Source organism: Anopheles cruzii, chromosome 3, assembly GCF_943734635.1.
Source record: "Anopheles cruzii chromosome 3, idAnoCruzAS_RS32_06, whole genome shotgun sequence".
NCBI classification, from domain to species: domain Eukaryota; kingdom Metazoa; phylum Arthropoda; class Insecta; order Diptera; family Culicidae; genus Anopheles; species Anopheles cruzii.
This window is the reverse complement of record NC_069145.1, coordinates 43,601,284-43,615,296: the sequence shown is the minus strand read 5'-3', so window position 1 is coordinate 43,615,296 and position 14,013 is coordinate 43,601,284. Positions and strand designations below refer to the sequence as shown.

The 14,013-nt window shown below is 44.3% G+C and overlaps 1 protein-coding gene across 1 annotated transcript in view; it reads right to left on the bottom strand.

Moving 5' to 3' along the window:
• Positions 1-1,206: 1,206 nt before the first annotated feature.
• Positions 1,207-14,013, bottom strand: part of LOC128270454 (uncharacterized) — a 38,308-nt gene continuing 25,501 nt past the window's right edge. The window contains exons 3-5 of the mRNA XM_053007850.1: positions 5,358-5,774; positions 1,384-3,336; positions 1,207-1,321 (exon numbers count right to left, since the gene is read on the bottom strand). Coding sequence (XP_052863810.1) covers positions 1,207-1,321; positions 1,384-3,336; positions 5,358-5,774 — 2,485 coding nt within the window. The remainder of the gene's footprint in view (positions 1,322-1,383; positions 3,337-5,357; positions 5,775-14,013) is intronic.

Here is a 14,013-nt window from a genome sequence, read left to right as displayed (position 1 = left end):
ATCGAGTTCTATGATAGGGGGGTATATTGGAGGGGTTTGTGATTGGTATATCATTTTGGCGGAGGATTATGTTGTTTTGGAACTTTTTGCCACAGAGGAGGGAGACACGTTTCCACATGTCTTTGGCAGAAAGTTTCGGGTCCGATGGTGTTGACAAAGGTGGCCCATGACTGTTCTTTAGCTATTTTAATGGCTTGTTTGGCTTTGGATAAGGATACATACAGCTTTGGATACAAAGCTCGCGATAAAGAGAGGCAAAGTAAGGCGTGAAGATATTGTCGGGAGTTTTGCTAGCCCTTCTAAGGGTTCTGAGGGCTTTTCTTCTGTGCTTGATTGCTTCTGCGACTTCTTTGTTCCACCATGGGGCGTTGCGCTTTCCAGGGACTCCGCTGGTTCGGGGGATGCTGCAACTGGCCGCGTTGGTGAGAAGTGTGCAGAAGGCTGAGGGGCTTAGGTTATTTGGGTCGAGATTGGAAGAAATAGCTGATTGGTAAAGGGACCAGTCAGCTCTTTTACAGATCCATCTGGGTCGGTGGCTGGTGGTGGAATGGTTGTTTGGGGAGGTGAGGTGGATGATGATGGGGAAGTGGTCACTGCCGTGTAGGTCAGATTCTACTTCTAGGGAGAGTTTTGGAATTAGGTCTAGGGAGGCTACGCAGAGATCAAGTGTGGTATTGGTGTTGTTTATCGGGGAGATGAAGGTGGGCTTGTTGTTATATATTGGGGTTATGTGGCTGATGTTGAAGATTGGTTGAAGTGTTTTTCCCTTGGGGTTGGTGTACTGGGGGCCCCATGCTCTGTGGTGCGCATTGAAGTCGCCAAGCAGAATTATGGGGGGAGGAAGCTGGGCAAGAAGGTCGGTGAGCTTATTGTTTAGATCCTTTGGTGTTAGTTTGTGAGGGAGGTATAGGCAAACTATTGTTGACTCCATTGGGGCTAGTGCCCTGATGGCTAAAGCTGGAAGTGTGGTATTGAGTGGGATTTCGTTGTATGGACAGGTGTCATGTATGCCAAGGCTTACTGTGTGGTGTATGTTGGTGAAGTGTTTGTGGGTCCATTCAAAGTCCTTCAGGGGACTTGATTTGAGCCTATTATCATTAATATTTAGGACTTCTTGGAGAGCGATAATTCGTGGTTGGTGTTTGTGTAATAATAATAACTGGCCTTCCGTCTTACGACATGGCCTGACGAACAAATCCTCTCCAGTTAGCTCGGTCCCTGGCCGCCGCTCTCCAATCCCTGGGACACCGAGTGCTCTCCGCCAGATCCCGCTCCATCTGGTCTAACCACCTTGCTCGTTGCGCCCCTGGTCGTCTTTGCCCTATTGGATTTGAGGCGAACACCATCTTCGCAGGGCAGTTGTCGGGCATTCTTGCAACATGCCCTGCCCAACGTATCCTTCCGGCTTTAGCCACCTTCTGGATACTGGGTTCGCCGTAGAGTTCCGCGAGCTCGTGGTTCATCCTTCGCCTCCATACTCCGTTCTCCTGTACGCCGCCAAAGATCGTCCTCAGTACTCGTCGCTCGAAAACTCCGAGTACTCGCCGGTCCTCCTCTAGCATGGTCCACGTCTCATGCCCATAGAGTACAACCGGCCTTATGAGGGTCTTATACAGGTCACACTTCGTACGGGTGCTAAGTCTGTTCGACCGTAGTTGTTTGTGGAGCCCATAGTAGGCACGACTTCCGCTGATAATGCGCCTCCGGATCTCACGGCTGGTATCGTTGTCCGCCGTTACCAGTGAGCCGAGGTAGACGAACTCGTCGACTACCTCGAACTCATCGCCGTCGATCCCAATACTGCTGCCTAGGCGTTTTCGGTCGGCTTCGGTTCCGTCGGCTAGCATGTACTTAGTTTTGGTCGCATTTATCCTCAACCCAATCCTCGCTGCTTCCCGTTTCAGTCTGGTGAACTGTTCTGCCACCGCCGCAGTTGTTCTGCCGACAATATCCATGTTATCGGCGAAGCAGACGAATTGGCTGGATTTGTTGAAAATCGTGCCCCGCGTGTTGACCTCCGCGCGGTTCATCACACCCTGTAGCGCAATGTTGAACAGCAGGCAGGAGAGACCATCACCCTGTCGAAGCCCCCTGCGGGTTTCGAATGGACTCGACAATCCACCCGAAATCCGCACACAGCACTGCGTCCCATCCACCGTAGCCTTTATGAGTTTAATGAGCTTCCCGGGGAAGCCGTTTTCGTCCATGACTTTCCATAGCTCTTTCCTGTCGATCGTGTCATACGCGGCTTTAAAGTCGATGAATAGGTGGTGCGTGGGGGTTCTGTGTTCGCGGCATTTCTGGAGGATCTGCCGTACGGTGAAGATTTGGTCCGTTGTCGACCGTCCTTCCATGAAGCCGGCCTGATAACTTCCCACGAATCTGTTTACTAGTGGTGAGAGTCGGCGGAAAATAATTTGGGACAGCACTTTGTAGGCGGCGTTCAGGACAGTGATCGCTCGATAGTTCTCACAGTCCAATTTGTCGCCTTTTTTATATATAGGGCAGATAACCCCATCTTTCCACTCCTCCGGTAGCTGTTCTGTGTCCCATATTCTTGCAATCAGCCGGTGTAAACAGGAGGCCAGCTTTCCCGGGCCCATTTTTATAAGCTCCGCTCCAAGACCGTCCTTCCCAGCCGATTTATTATTTTTCAGCTGCTTGATGGCGTCCTTAACTTCGCCTATCGTTGGGGCTGGTACGTCCTCCACGTTTGTTACACCGACTAGATCGCTTTCTCCGCCGCCATGGTCCTCTGCCTGCGCGCCATTCAGGTGTTCGTCGTAATGCTGCTTCCACCTCTCGGTCACCTCACGATCGCCCGTCAGAATACTACCATCTTTATCCCGGCACATTTCGGCTCGCGGCACAAAGCCTCTGCGGGATGCGTTAAGTTTCTGGTAGAACTTTCGCGTTTCCTGAGAATGATGCAGGTTTTCCAGCTCCGCATACTCCTCCTCCTCCAGGCGGCGCTTCTTCTCCTGGAAGATTCTGGTACGCTGCATCTTCTTCTGTCTATGTCTTTCCACGTTCTGACGGGTGCCACTGCGCATCTTAGTCGCCCGCGCAGCGTTCTCCTCATCCATCACCATCCTACATTCGTCGTCGAACCACTCGTTCCGTGCGGTTTGTCTCACATGCCCGATGACGTTTCCGGCTACGCTGTTGATGGCTGTCTTGATGATGTTCCAACAGTCCCCGAGAGGAGCTTCCTCCAGCAGGGCCTCTTCCGGCAGCGCAGCTTCGAGCGAATGCGCGTAGTCTTCGGCGACGTCAGACTGCTTCAGTCGCTCGAGATCTAACCGGGCCGGGCGTTGGTGCCGAATGTTGTTAACCCTGCAGTCGGGTTCGGACCATTTGGTCCATTTTTCGTTCGTTTTTTTAATATATCTTCAAAAATAAAAATCCGATCAACTCGAAATTTTTAATATGGTATTTTTTAGTAAATAAACATGAATTTACATTTCAAATCATTAAAAATATGAAAGGGTACGAAAAAAAAAGAAAGTTACGTTAAATGGGTTCGGGGACCATTTGGTCCATAGTATATTTTCCTCTAATACTAGTCATATTATAGCTATTCAGTAGCTATTGGTTGGAAGTTTCGAGTGATACATGTGGTACATAATATTTGTCTGTCATTTTTACACACAAATACTCCACATACGGCGCATTTTATATCGGATTTGCTTTTACAGCACCGGCACTGGCCACGTTTTCGGCTCGTTGAAGGCGGTGGCGACGATGCTGGCGTCGATGAAAGTGATGAGCCCGGTCGAGATTGACTGGTTGACGAGCTGCTGAGGGAAGGTGATGACCGAATGTTTGTCAATAATTCAACTGACGAAGCCAGCCTTGGTGTCGCTGATCGTTTCTGCATATGTTCAAGAGCCAAATCAAGTGCTAATTGTCGTAAAAATCGTGACCGTTTACGACTCAGATCATGTGACGATCCCCACGATTGATCGATTTCAGAAAATACAATATATGCATTCAAAGCGGAAATGTCTATTATATTTGCGAACACTACGGTTGGCCATCGGTTTGTTTTTCTTTTTGAACTATAGCAACCGATCATTTGGTCCGCCGTATCCACACCACCTAAATATTGAAACACAATGATTAGTGAAATGTGATATCGATAAAACGAAAAAAAATCAAATCAAACCTTTTGTCGAATTGTAATAGCTGACAATTTCAGGTTTCTTCTTCGGCCCTTCGGTGACTTTTGGTTGTGAATGCATTGTGCTCAACAAAATCGTGCCTTTGTTCTTGTGACCAATATATGACACCAATGTGGTGGTTCTATCAAACGCAAATGTTGATGCGTACAACGGTTTCTTTTTGAATTGGAGCAATTTCGGTGGAATGAAAGTTTTGTTCTTTCGAACAGTGCCAACAAGAGTGATCTTATTTCGTAAAAGTGATTGGCCCAAATTGTACGTGGTGAAGAAATTATCGGTTGTAATATTATGACCTTTCAAGTCATCGACCAAATCCAAAACGACTCGTTCGCCCTGGTTTCTTTCGGGATTTCCAGTGGCTGACTTACCGAGGTACGGTTGTATTTTCCATACGTAACTTGTCGATGAATCGACTGCTACCCAAAACTTCAAACCGTATTTAGCCGGCTTGGATGGCATGTACTGCCGAAAAGAACACCGTCCTCTGAATGCCACCAGTTGCTCGTCAATTGTCACATTTTCATGGCAGTTGTAGAACATTGGAAGAACTTCTACCCATCGATCCCACAAATCTCGAATCGGAGCGAATTTATCGGTGCTACGGTTTTGTCTTCGGCTATCGACATCATCAAAACGTAATGCTCTTCCAATCTTTTGAAATCGGTCTTGCGACATAATAGCACGGAACAATGGGCGGCCAAATGTAGCATCAAACAAACCATGCACATCTTCATTCTTTCCTCTGTAAAAAAGAATATAATGAAATAGTATTCAAAACATCAGAAGAATGAAGCATACCGACAAACACCAGCAAGGATCAGTATTCCAATGTATGCTCGTAAGGCTGCCGTATCAATATTCTGCCACTTGTCACCAAATTTTGTTTTGCCATATTTGTTGGTGTTTTCTATTACAATTTTTTCAATTGTCGGAGGGACAAATAACAAAAAAGCAGATTTTATATCGCAACATCTAGACGTAGCAAATCGGGTTGTTCCTGGCCGATAGTTTACTGATAGTTTTGGGCGCATCTTAACCATCACCAGGTAGTGGTCCGAGTCGACGTTAGCGCTCCTATAGGATCTGACGTCGGTGATGTCTGAGAAGTGTCGACAGTCGATCAGAACGTGGTCGATCTGTGTCTCAGTTTGATTTGGTGACCTCCAGGTGTACTTGTGTAGGAGGCTGTGCTGGAAGCAGGTGCTACGTACGGCCATGTTCTTGGAGGTGGCAAAGTCGATAAGTCTTAGGCCCATTTCATTGGTCCGCTGGTGAGCGCTGAACCCTCCAATCACCGGTTTGTATTCCTCCTCCTGGCCGACCTGAGCGTTGAAATCCCCGATGACGATCTTAATATCATGTTTTGGGCAGTGGTCGTACTCACGCTCCAACTGCGCGTAGAATTCATCCTTGTCGTCATCGGTGCTTCCGAGGTGAGGGCTATGCACGTTTATGATGCTGATGTTGAAGAACCGGCCTTTAATTCTCAACCTGCACATTCGAGGGCTGATTGGCCACCACCCAATCACCCGCTTCCGCATCTCGCCCATCACTATAAAAGCTGTGCCCAGCTCGTGTGTTTTGCCACAGCTGGTGTTTGTGTATTAGTAGTTTTAGTTCATCAAGGTTTGTATTAAAACCCCTGATGTTCCATGACATTGCTAGCTTGCGTGTTGTTATACTTGAATTGTTAATTGCTTGGTGAGTTGTGTCTGTCATTGTGAGGCTTGGAGAGTTGAGGTGGGGGTTATTAGGGTTGAAGACATTTATTTGTTAGGGGTGGGTCTTTTGGCGGAAGGTCTTATTTTGCTGGGTTTTTTGGGACTTACCCCCCTATTATAGAACTCGATTCGAGTCCTCGAACGTTCATTTCGTTCATTTTGAGTTCATTTTGCTATAGCTTTCTCTTTCTGCCCTCTCTCTTGCTGTATTCGGCTTTCTCTCTTGTTGTGTTCACTCGAACGGTAGAATTTCCGTTCGAGATCCATAATAGGGGGGTTAGTCCTTCGCCTTCCGAGGAGGACGGTGCTGGTCTCTTGGCCAGCCCAGGCTCGGAATGCATCTCTGCATCCGGCTGCCTGTACTCCGTCTCCGCTTCGGAGTCAGAGCTGGAGGGGGAGGAGGTGGAAGGGGTGGCGGATTGGGAGTGCGTCGGGGAGGAGACGGGAGAGGAGGCGGGGGTTGAAGAGGGGGTAATCAGGGGGGTTTTTTGTTTCTTTTCTAGCTCGTGGTTACGCGCGCGTAGCTGAGCATTTTCTGCTTTGAGTTCTTTTATTTCGTTTAACATTAGTTCTTGTTGTTTAAGAATTTTTTCAAGGGTATTTTGGAGTTTGTTAGTTTGATCTTGTTCTTTGTTGTCTTTGTCGGTGTTGAGTCTTTCATTTACTTTGCTTACAAAAGTTGGGGCAGAGTTGTTGGTGTACGTGTTGCTTTCGACAATTTTGCGAGCCTCATATGCGCTCACTCTGTTGTCGATTTTTGTTTTGATGATTAAGTTTTCTTTAATATAGGCCTGGCAAATGCTAGCATTGGGCTTATGATTGCCCTTGCAATGATTACAGCAGGAAGCTGCGGAGCAATCTCCGTGCGCTGCTTTATTGCAGTTGAAACACTTCTTTTCTGCTTTGCAAAATTTCAGAGTGTGGCCGAAGCTTAAGCAGTTGGCGCACAGCATGGGTTTCGGGTAATAGGTGCGAGTATGTACTTTGTAGAGGCCGATATCGATTGAACTTGGTGCTTGGACCGCGTCGATCGTTAACAGAAAAGAGTGAGTGGGGACAAAGGCTCCGTTCACTCTTTTGTGAAAGCGGTATACTTTCGTAACTTTTTGGTTTGACAGTTCTGATTGGATGGATTCGTCAGTCATGTCCTCGAGATCTCTACAAAAGATCACGCACTGGCATGAGTTAAGAGTAGCATGGGGTTGGATGGTAATAGGTTCTCCGGTGATAAGTTTGGTGAGGGAGAGCAGTTTGGTGTAATGGGCTTCGTTGCGGGTGGAGATTAGGTATTTTTTACCTTGGTCGAAAGGCTTGCCGGTTACGTTCGGTCCAGTACAGTTTGTTATTGTCTTTCCGGTTATGAAGGGTTGGACTTTTGTGTCGTCGTTTCTTTTAAGGACAAGGTATTTTAATTCCCCGCATGTACCCAGAGAGTCCATGTATGCGGGGACTGTTCTCCCTCTATGGGTTGAACCCATAATGGGAGGGAATTTGTCCGTGACCGAAGGGCCGGCGGACATTTTCAAAAACTGGGATTTCCTATCCCAGGTGTTAGGGTTTTGGTTTGTTAAGGGTAGAAATGTAAATTGAAGGATGGCCACTTATCTTGGAATGCTACCCGGCTATGCGGGGTGTCGTGGCTGGTTCCCGATGGGCACGGGTAGGAGGTATTAATTCCTCCCGTGCTTTCCGCTTCACACTTTTGCACCTGCACTTTGTTTTCACTTCACCGTTCACACTGCACCGTTGTTCACTAAACACGTCTACACCGGGGGAATGTAGACCGTGTCTCGTGTGGATTTTTCTTTTTTTTTTCTTTCCAGATTATAGAGACTTTGAGCTGCAGTAGCTTAACGTTTGCCTCTTTTTAATGACTAAAACCAACTACCAGAATCGTCCCGCAGGGTACCTGGGTGAAATTCACCCTGGCCTTTCCGAAAGACTTCCTCTGGTAGACGGTGGGGGATTATTTAATTTTAATACTAATTCAAGACTTAGAACCTATTACCAGATTTGACTCGCAGCGTACCTGGGCGATTCAAGCCCTGGCCTTTCCGAAAGCCTTCCTCTGGCAGGGAGGTTAGAGGTACCTAAGAGCCCCGACTCAGAAGGAGTCGGCAACTATGGGTCGTTGGCAAGGGCTCATGACAAAAGGTGACTCTTAAAATGAAGTAACGAGAGAGCCCCAACTCTAAGCGAGTTGGCGACTATGGTTCGTCGGCAAGGGCTCACAACAAGTGACTCAATTTAGAAGTAGAGACCAATTTTGAGGGAGTCGGTATCTCTGGTTGTGGGTGAAGTTTCGATGAGGTGACTCTTTGTGAAGAAGGGCGCAATGCTCAACGAGTTGGCAAGGGCTTCAGGGAAGTGATTCTGTTGTAGGGGGAAAGATCTCTTTTGGGTAAAACCCCTGAGAGTCTTATTCCCCGCTGGAGATAGCTGCTTTTGCTGGCTCGTGTGTGCTGTCCGCTGTTTCTGCGTCCGTTCAGGTCATCACCATCGCGTGAGAGATAGCTGGTCCGAAGATGGGGACTTGTGTTGAAGTGGATGTAAATGAAACTCTTAGGAGTTTGGTAATTTCTTTTAATAATTGTCCTTTAGGGACATTTAGAGGTGGATATAGAAGTAGATTTAATACTCTGAGAGGAATAGTATCTCTTTTTAAGAGTTGTCCTTTTAGGACTGGAGCCGATGATTTATGAGGATATCCGTTGGTGATCTCCTCCTTGGTCCGTCTCTTGTAGCCTTAGCATATTGACTTTTTGCTTTGAGCTGTTCTAAAAAATGAACAATATGAAAACTTCTTCCCCTACGGGCGTTTAATAAATAATTTATGTTTTAAATAAATTTCTTAAATATATTAGAATGTCTAGGAACATAACCATAGGAACTATAAAGGTATAAAGGTATCAAGTCATTTTTATGAAAGATTCATAATTGGTGTTGGAATAATTCTTTGACTTATAAGTAGAAATGTATAGTGGTGACTATATGATAAGGATCTTTTGGATAGTTAATGTTAGAAGATTGATGTGTTTGTGGGGTTATGGAATTTCCTTGTTTTCCTGTATATTGTTACGACTATTTAGTTTGTCTTATTTCTAGGGGAAGGTGTAGTTTTCCTATTTGTCTTGAGGTTGTGTATTTTAACCTGATGAGTAATTTCACGGTTAGTTATATTTGGTGGTACAGTCCAGTTTTTCTAAGGAAAATTAGGAGTTTTCTCTCCTGCTTTGGGTGGTTAGATAGTATTTGGGAGATGTCTTGGTCTAGCTTACACATGCTTCTTTCTATTGAGAATTTCCTGCAGTCACAGAGTATGTGCCTAACTGTTATTTTTATACCACAGGTTATGCATTTTGGTTGGTCTGTTTTATTAAGTCTGTATGCGTGTGTAAGTCTGGTGTGCCCAATTCGCAGTCGTGTTAGTATCCTCTGTTCCTGTCGGTTTTTCCTATCTGTCCAGGGGAAAGTGGTTGTCTTGATGTATCTGAGCTCCCTGTTAAATTTGGTTTTCCATTCCTGTTGCCAGCGGTGGTGAATTTTTGCATGGATAATTGGTTCTATGTCTCGACCACATGGTTTGAAGTTACTCGTGTTTGGGTTTAATGTGGCTGCTTTCGCAAGACTGTCTGCTGTGTTATTGCCTTTAATGCCTGAGTGGCTTGGGATCCAACAGAGTGTTATATTCTGATTTAGGCAGCTTTCTAATAATTGGGTGTATGGGTTTTTGGAATCCTTTTCTAGGGCTTCCAATGCGCTGGCTGAGTCCGAAAAAATGATGCATGGCTGGTCAGTTTTGCTTCCTTCTTGTGCTGCTATAATTAGGCCGATAGTCTCTGCTGTGAAGATGGAAGTGTGGTTTGCGAGTCGGATTGATTTGTCACCTGTGATCGAGTGAACCCCGCATCCTGCTAAATCTAATTTTACTGACCCGTCAGTGTAGTATTGTTTATGGTTTTCGTATTTTTTAGAGATCAGTGTTTTGAATGTTTGGTATGTTTTGATGTTGTTGTTATCACTTTTTTTTAATTTGATTTTTTATGGTCCAATCTATTGCGGGTGGATTTTTGTTCCATGCTCTTTTATCAAGTCTTAGTAGTTTTTGAATTTTTGGTATCTTTGGAATGTTAAGCTGCTGAAGAATTTCATTTGTCCTTTCAAGGAGGTTTGTGGGATTTTGGTTTTTTTCTATCAATCTGAGTACTGTACTTATTAGCTTATTTATTAGGATCAAACGAAAAGGGGGTAGTCCTATTTCACATAAGGTAGAATTTGTTGGACTGGTGCAGAAGGCACCCGAAGCTTTCCTGACTGCGTTGTGGTACAATGATTGGATTTCTTTAATGACTTTGGGCCCCCCTAGACTGTAAGCGACTGCTCCATATCGTAATTTTGGTAGGAACCAGTTTTTTAGGATGGTTGTGAGAGTATTTCTATCTGCTCTTTGTTTTCCGCAACCTAACATGTGAAATAGGTTAATGCGGGATTTTGTAACTGCTCTTTGATTTCTACTATTTGCTAGGAAGTTTAGGTTTTTATCGATAATTACTCCTAATATTTTAATCTTGTTTACACGTGGTATTTGTTTATTGCTATATGTAAGAGGTATATTATAATTTTTCTGATTATTTGAACTCCAGGCGGTGCATATGGACATGAATTTGCTTTTTTCTGCTGAGATTTCGTATCCTGTGAGACTGTGCCATTTTTCGATGTTTTTGGAGGGCAGTTTGGAGATCCCTTTTGGCTTGGTCACAGTTTTTGTGGGAAGAGACTATGGCAATGTCATCTGCATATATAAATGTCTGCAGGTTGTTAGGAATGTAATTAAGTATTGATTGCATGCTAATCATGAATAATAGGGGACGCCCATTTTCCCTGTGTCTTATTTGTTGATGATGCTTGCCCTACTATAACTTTAAAATACCTGTCCTTTAAGAATTCTGAGAGATAGTTGGCCATTCTACCTTCCAGGTTCCAAAACTTTTAGCTGATGTAATATGCCGTGTCGCCATGTGCGGTCGAAAGCCTTTGAGATGTCTAGTACTGCGATACTTGGTATGGAGGTGTTCTTCTTTGGCTTTTTGTTATTGTGTTAATGAGATTTGAGAGGTAAAGATCTGTACCTTTTCCCTTCCTGAAAGCATAATGTGAATGGCTGAGCCTATTGTGGGTTTCTAGTTCTATGGACAAGTCTCCTGTTAACCATCCTATCAAGTATTTTGCCTATGCAGTTTGAAAGTGAGATGGGCCTGTAGCTATTTACTTTATGTACTGGTTGGTTAGGTTTTATTAGGGGTATGATGATGCTTTCTTTCCATGGTAAGGGTATGCACCCTGTTTCCCATATACTGTTATAAATATTGAGTAGTACTTTCCTGGCTACTGGCGGAAGTTTCTTTAGTAGGGGGTACCCAATGTTATCGGGCCCAGCTGAATTTCCAGTACAATTTTTAAGTGCCCATTCCAGTTCATGTATTCCAAAAGGGCTGTTGTAGTCTTTATTATTGAGTTGTGAGAAAGAGATTGGTGTTTGCTCACATCTTTCTTTATAGGCAATAAACTTTTCCTTGTATGAAGCTGTTGCGGAGGCTTTATGGAAATGGGTGGCAAAAGTTTCTGCTATGGTGGTGGGGTCCGAGATTGGTTTGTTATTCTCATGCAGAAGGATGTGGTCTATTATTTTCTTTCCAGTTAGTCTGCCTACCCTCTTCCAGACTTCTTTTGAGGAAGAATTTGGCCCTATTGAATCTGTTAAATCGGCCCATCCCTTTTCTTTTGCTTCCTTGATTGTTTTCTTGGCTATGTTGTTTGTTTCTTGATGTATTGCTCTGAGTTTTTCAATATCTGTATTGTTCCTGTGTCTATGTGCCTTCTTAAGGGCATGTAGTGCTTTTCTTCTATGTTTTACTGCTGTTGCCGTTTCTTTGTTCCACCAGAAGGTGTTCCGTCTACTTCTTATTCCCTTGGTTATTGGTATACTAGTTGCGGCGGCTTCACTGATGAGTGCACTGAGTTCCGATTCACTAAGATCTGTTGGGTTTAAGTTTGAAGATATGTGGGATTGATAAAGGTCCCAATCCGCTTCTTCGTAAATCCATCTTCTCCTGATGTTTGTATTTGTGGGTGTGTTGCATGGGTTTAGGCGAATGGTGAGGGGGAAATGATCACTGCCGTGTAGATCACTTTCGACCTGAAGCGAGATTCTCGATTGGAGCTCTAGAGACGTGACGCAGAGATCTATCGTCGAGTGGTGTCCTTTGATGAAGTCGAAGCGCGTGGGTTTTGTGTTGTGAGTAGGGGTTAGTCGATTTATTCTGAAAACGTCCTGCAGTGTAGTTCCTCTGCTGTTTGTTTTCGGGTGACCCCATGCCGTGTGTTGGGCGTTAAAATATCCCATTAATATAATTGGTTGGGGAAGTTTCGCTATGATACTTATTAGTTCATCATTCAGGATGTTCATTTTTGTTGTGTGTGGAATGTATATACATGCTATTGTTGCTGTTATTGGGGTGGACATTCTGACTGCTATTACTGGTAAAACGGTTTTCAGGGTGATGCTTTGGTAATGGCAGGATTCATGAACACCTAAGGTAATGTTGTGGTAGATATTATCATCATGGATCTTATTTGTCCATGTATATTTATTTAGGAGACCCCTAGGTTTATATTTATTCAGATTTAGTACTTCCTGAAGGGCTATGATATCAGGTTGGCTAAAAAGAAATCGACGTTTTTCACGATAGATGCCTTTAGTGATCGATATCTCGTGAAGTATCGATCGTACAGTTTCAAGTTTAGGCTCGTTTTAAAGCTGATTCTTTACACTTCAAAAAATGCTTTCATAGTTTTTTGTTTGTTCTATTCGTTTGTGAGTTACAGGGTGTTAACAATGGAGGTCAACAAGAGAAAATTCGGTACATTTTACAGTTTTTCTTGGAAAAGGCGAAAATTCAAGCTAGGCCGCTGAAATTTTGCATGGTGTTTATGGTGCCGATACTCTAACAGCTAGCTGCGATAAATTTTGGTTTCGTTGACCCGTTTCAGTTATTTTATGTTAAAGATGCCTCAGCCAGGCAGACACGTCATCGAAAATGTCGATAAAATCACAGAAATAATCAAAGTTGATCGGCATGTTAGTAGTCAGAGCATCGGCCAGGAGCTAAAGATTAACATCAGACAGTTTTAAGCCATTTGCGCAAAGCTGGATCACAAAGAAGCTCGATGTTTGGGCGCCACCTATTTACACCAAAAAACATGATGGCTCGAATTTCCATCTGCGCAATTTTGGCCAAACGGAATGAAATCGACCATTTCTTAAACGGATGGGTACTGGGGATGAAATGGGATACATACGACAATACTGTGTGAAATGATCGTGGTCTAAGCGTGGTGAAGCAGCTTAACCGGTGGTCAAACCAGAATAACGGCCAGGAAGGTTCTACTGGGTATATGGTGGGACTTGAAAGGAATCGTTTATTATGAGTTGCTTCCGTGTGGCCAAACACTAAATTCAGATCTCTACTGTCAATTACTGCACCGTTCGAAGCTAGCAATTGACCAGAAACGACCAGAATCGGCCAACGGAAGAGGTTTTGTGTTCCACCAGGACAACGAAATGTACGCACGTCTTTAGTGACTCGCCAGAAAGTCCGAGATTTTGTTGGGATGTTTTAATGCATCCACCGTATAGTCCGGACCTTGCACTAAGCGATTGACACCTTTTTCGCGCATTACAAAATTTCCTGAGTGATGAAAAACTGAGATCAAAAAAGGATTGTGAAAATGGATTGCTCGAGTTTTTCGCCAATAACGACTAAGCCTTTTACAAAAGAGGCATATAAGCCTACCTTTGAAAAGACAACAAATTTTCCAACAAAACGGTGCATATTTGACGTAAATCGGACCATCGGAAGTATCTTAAATAATGTTTTGAATTTCACCCAAAAATAATGGATTACTTTTTCCCCAACCTTATATATGGGTTGTGATGTTGTATTAGTATTTCTAGTTCGGCAGTTCTCTTTTTTGGACTTTTAATATTCCAGGTTAGTGCCAGTTTGCGGGTAGGGTCGTTAAAGGATGCGTTTTTGTTGGCGTTTGCC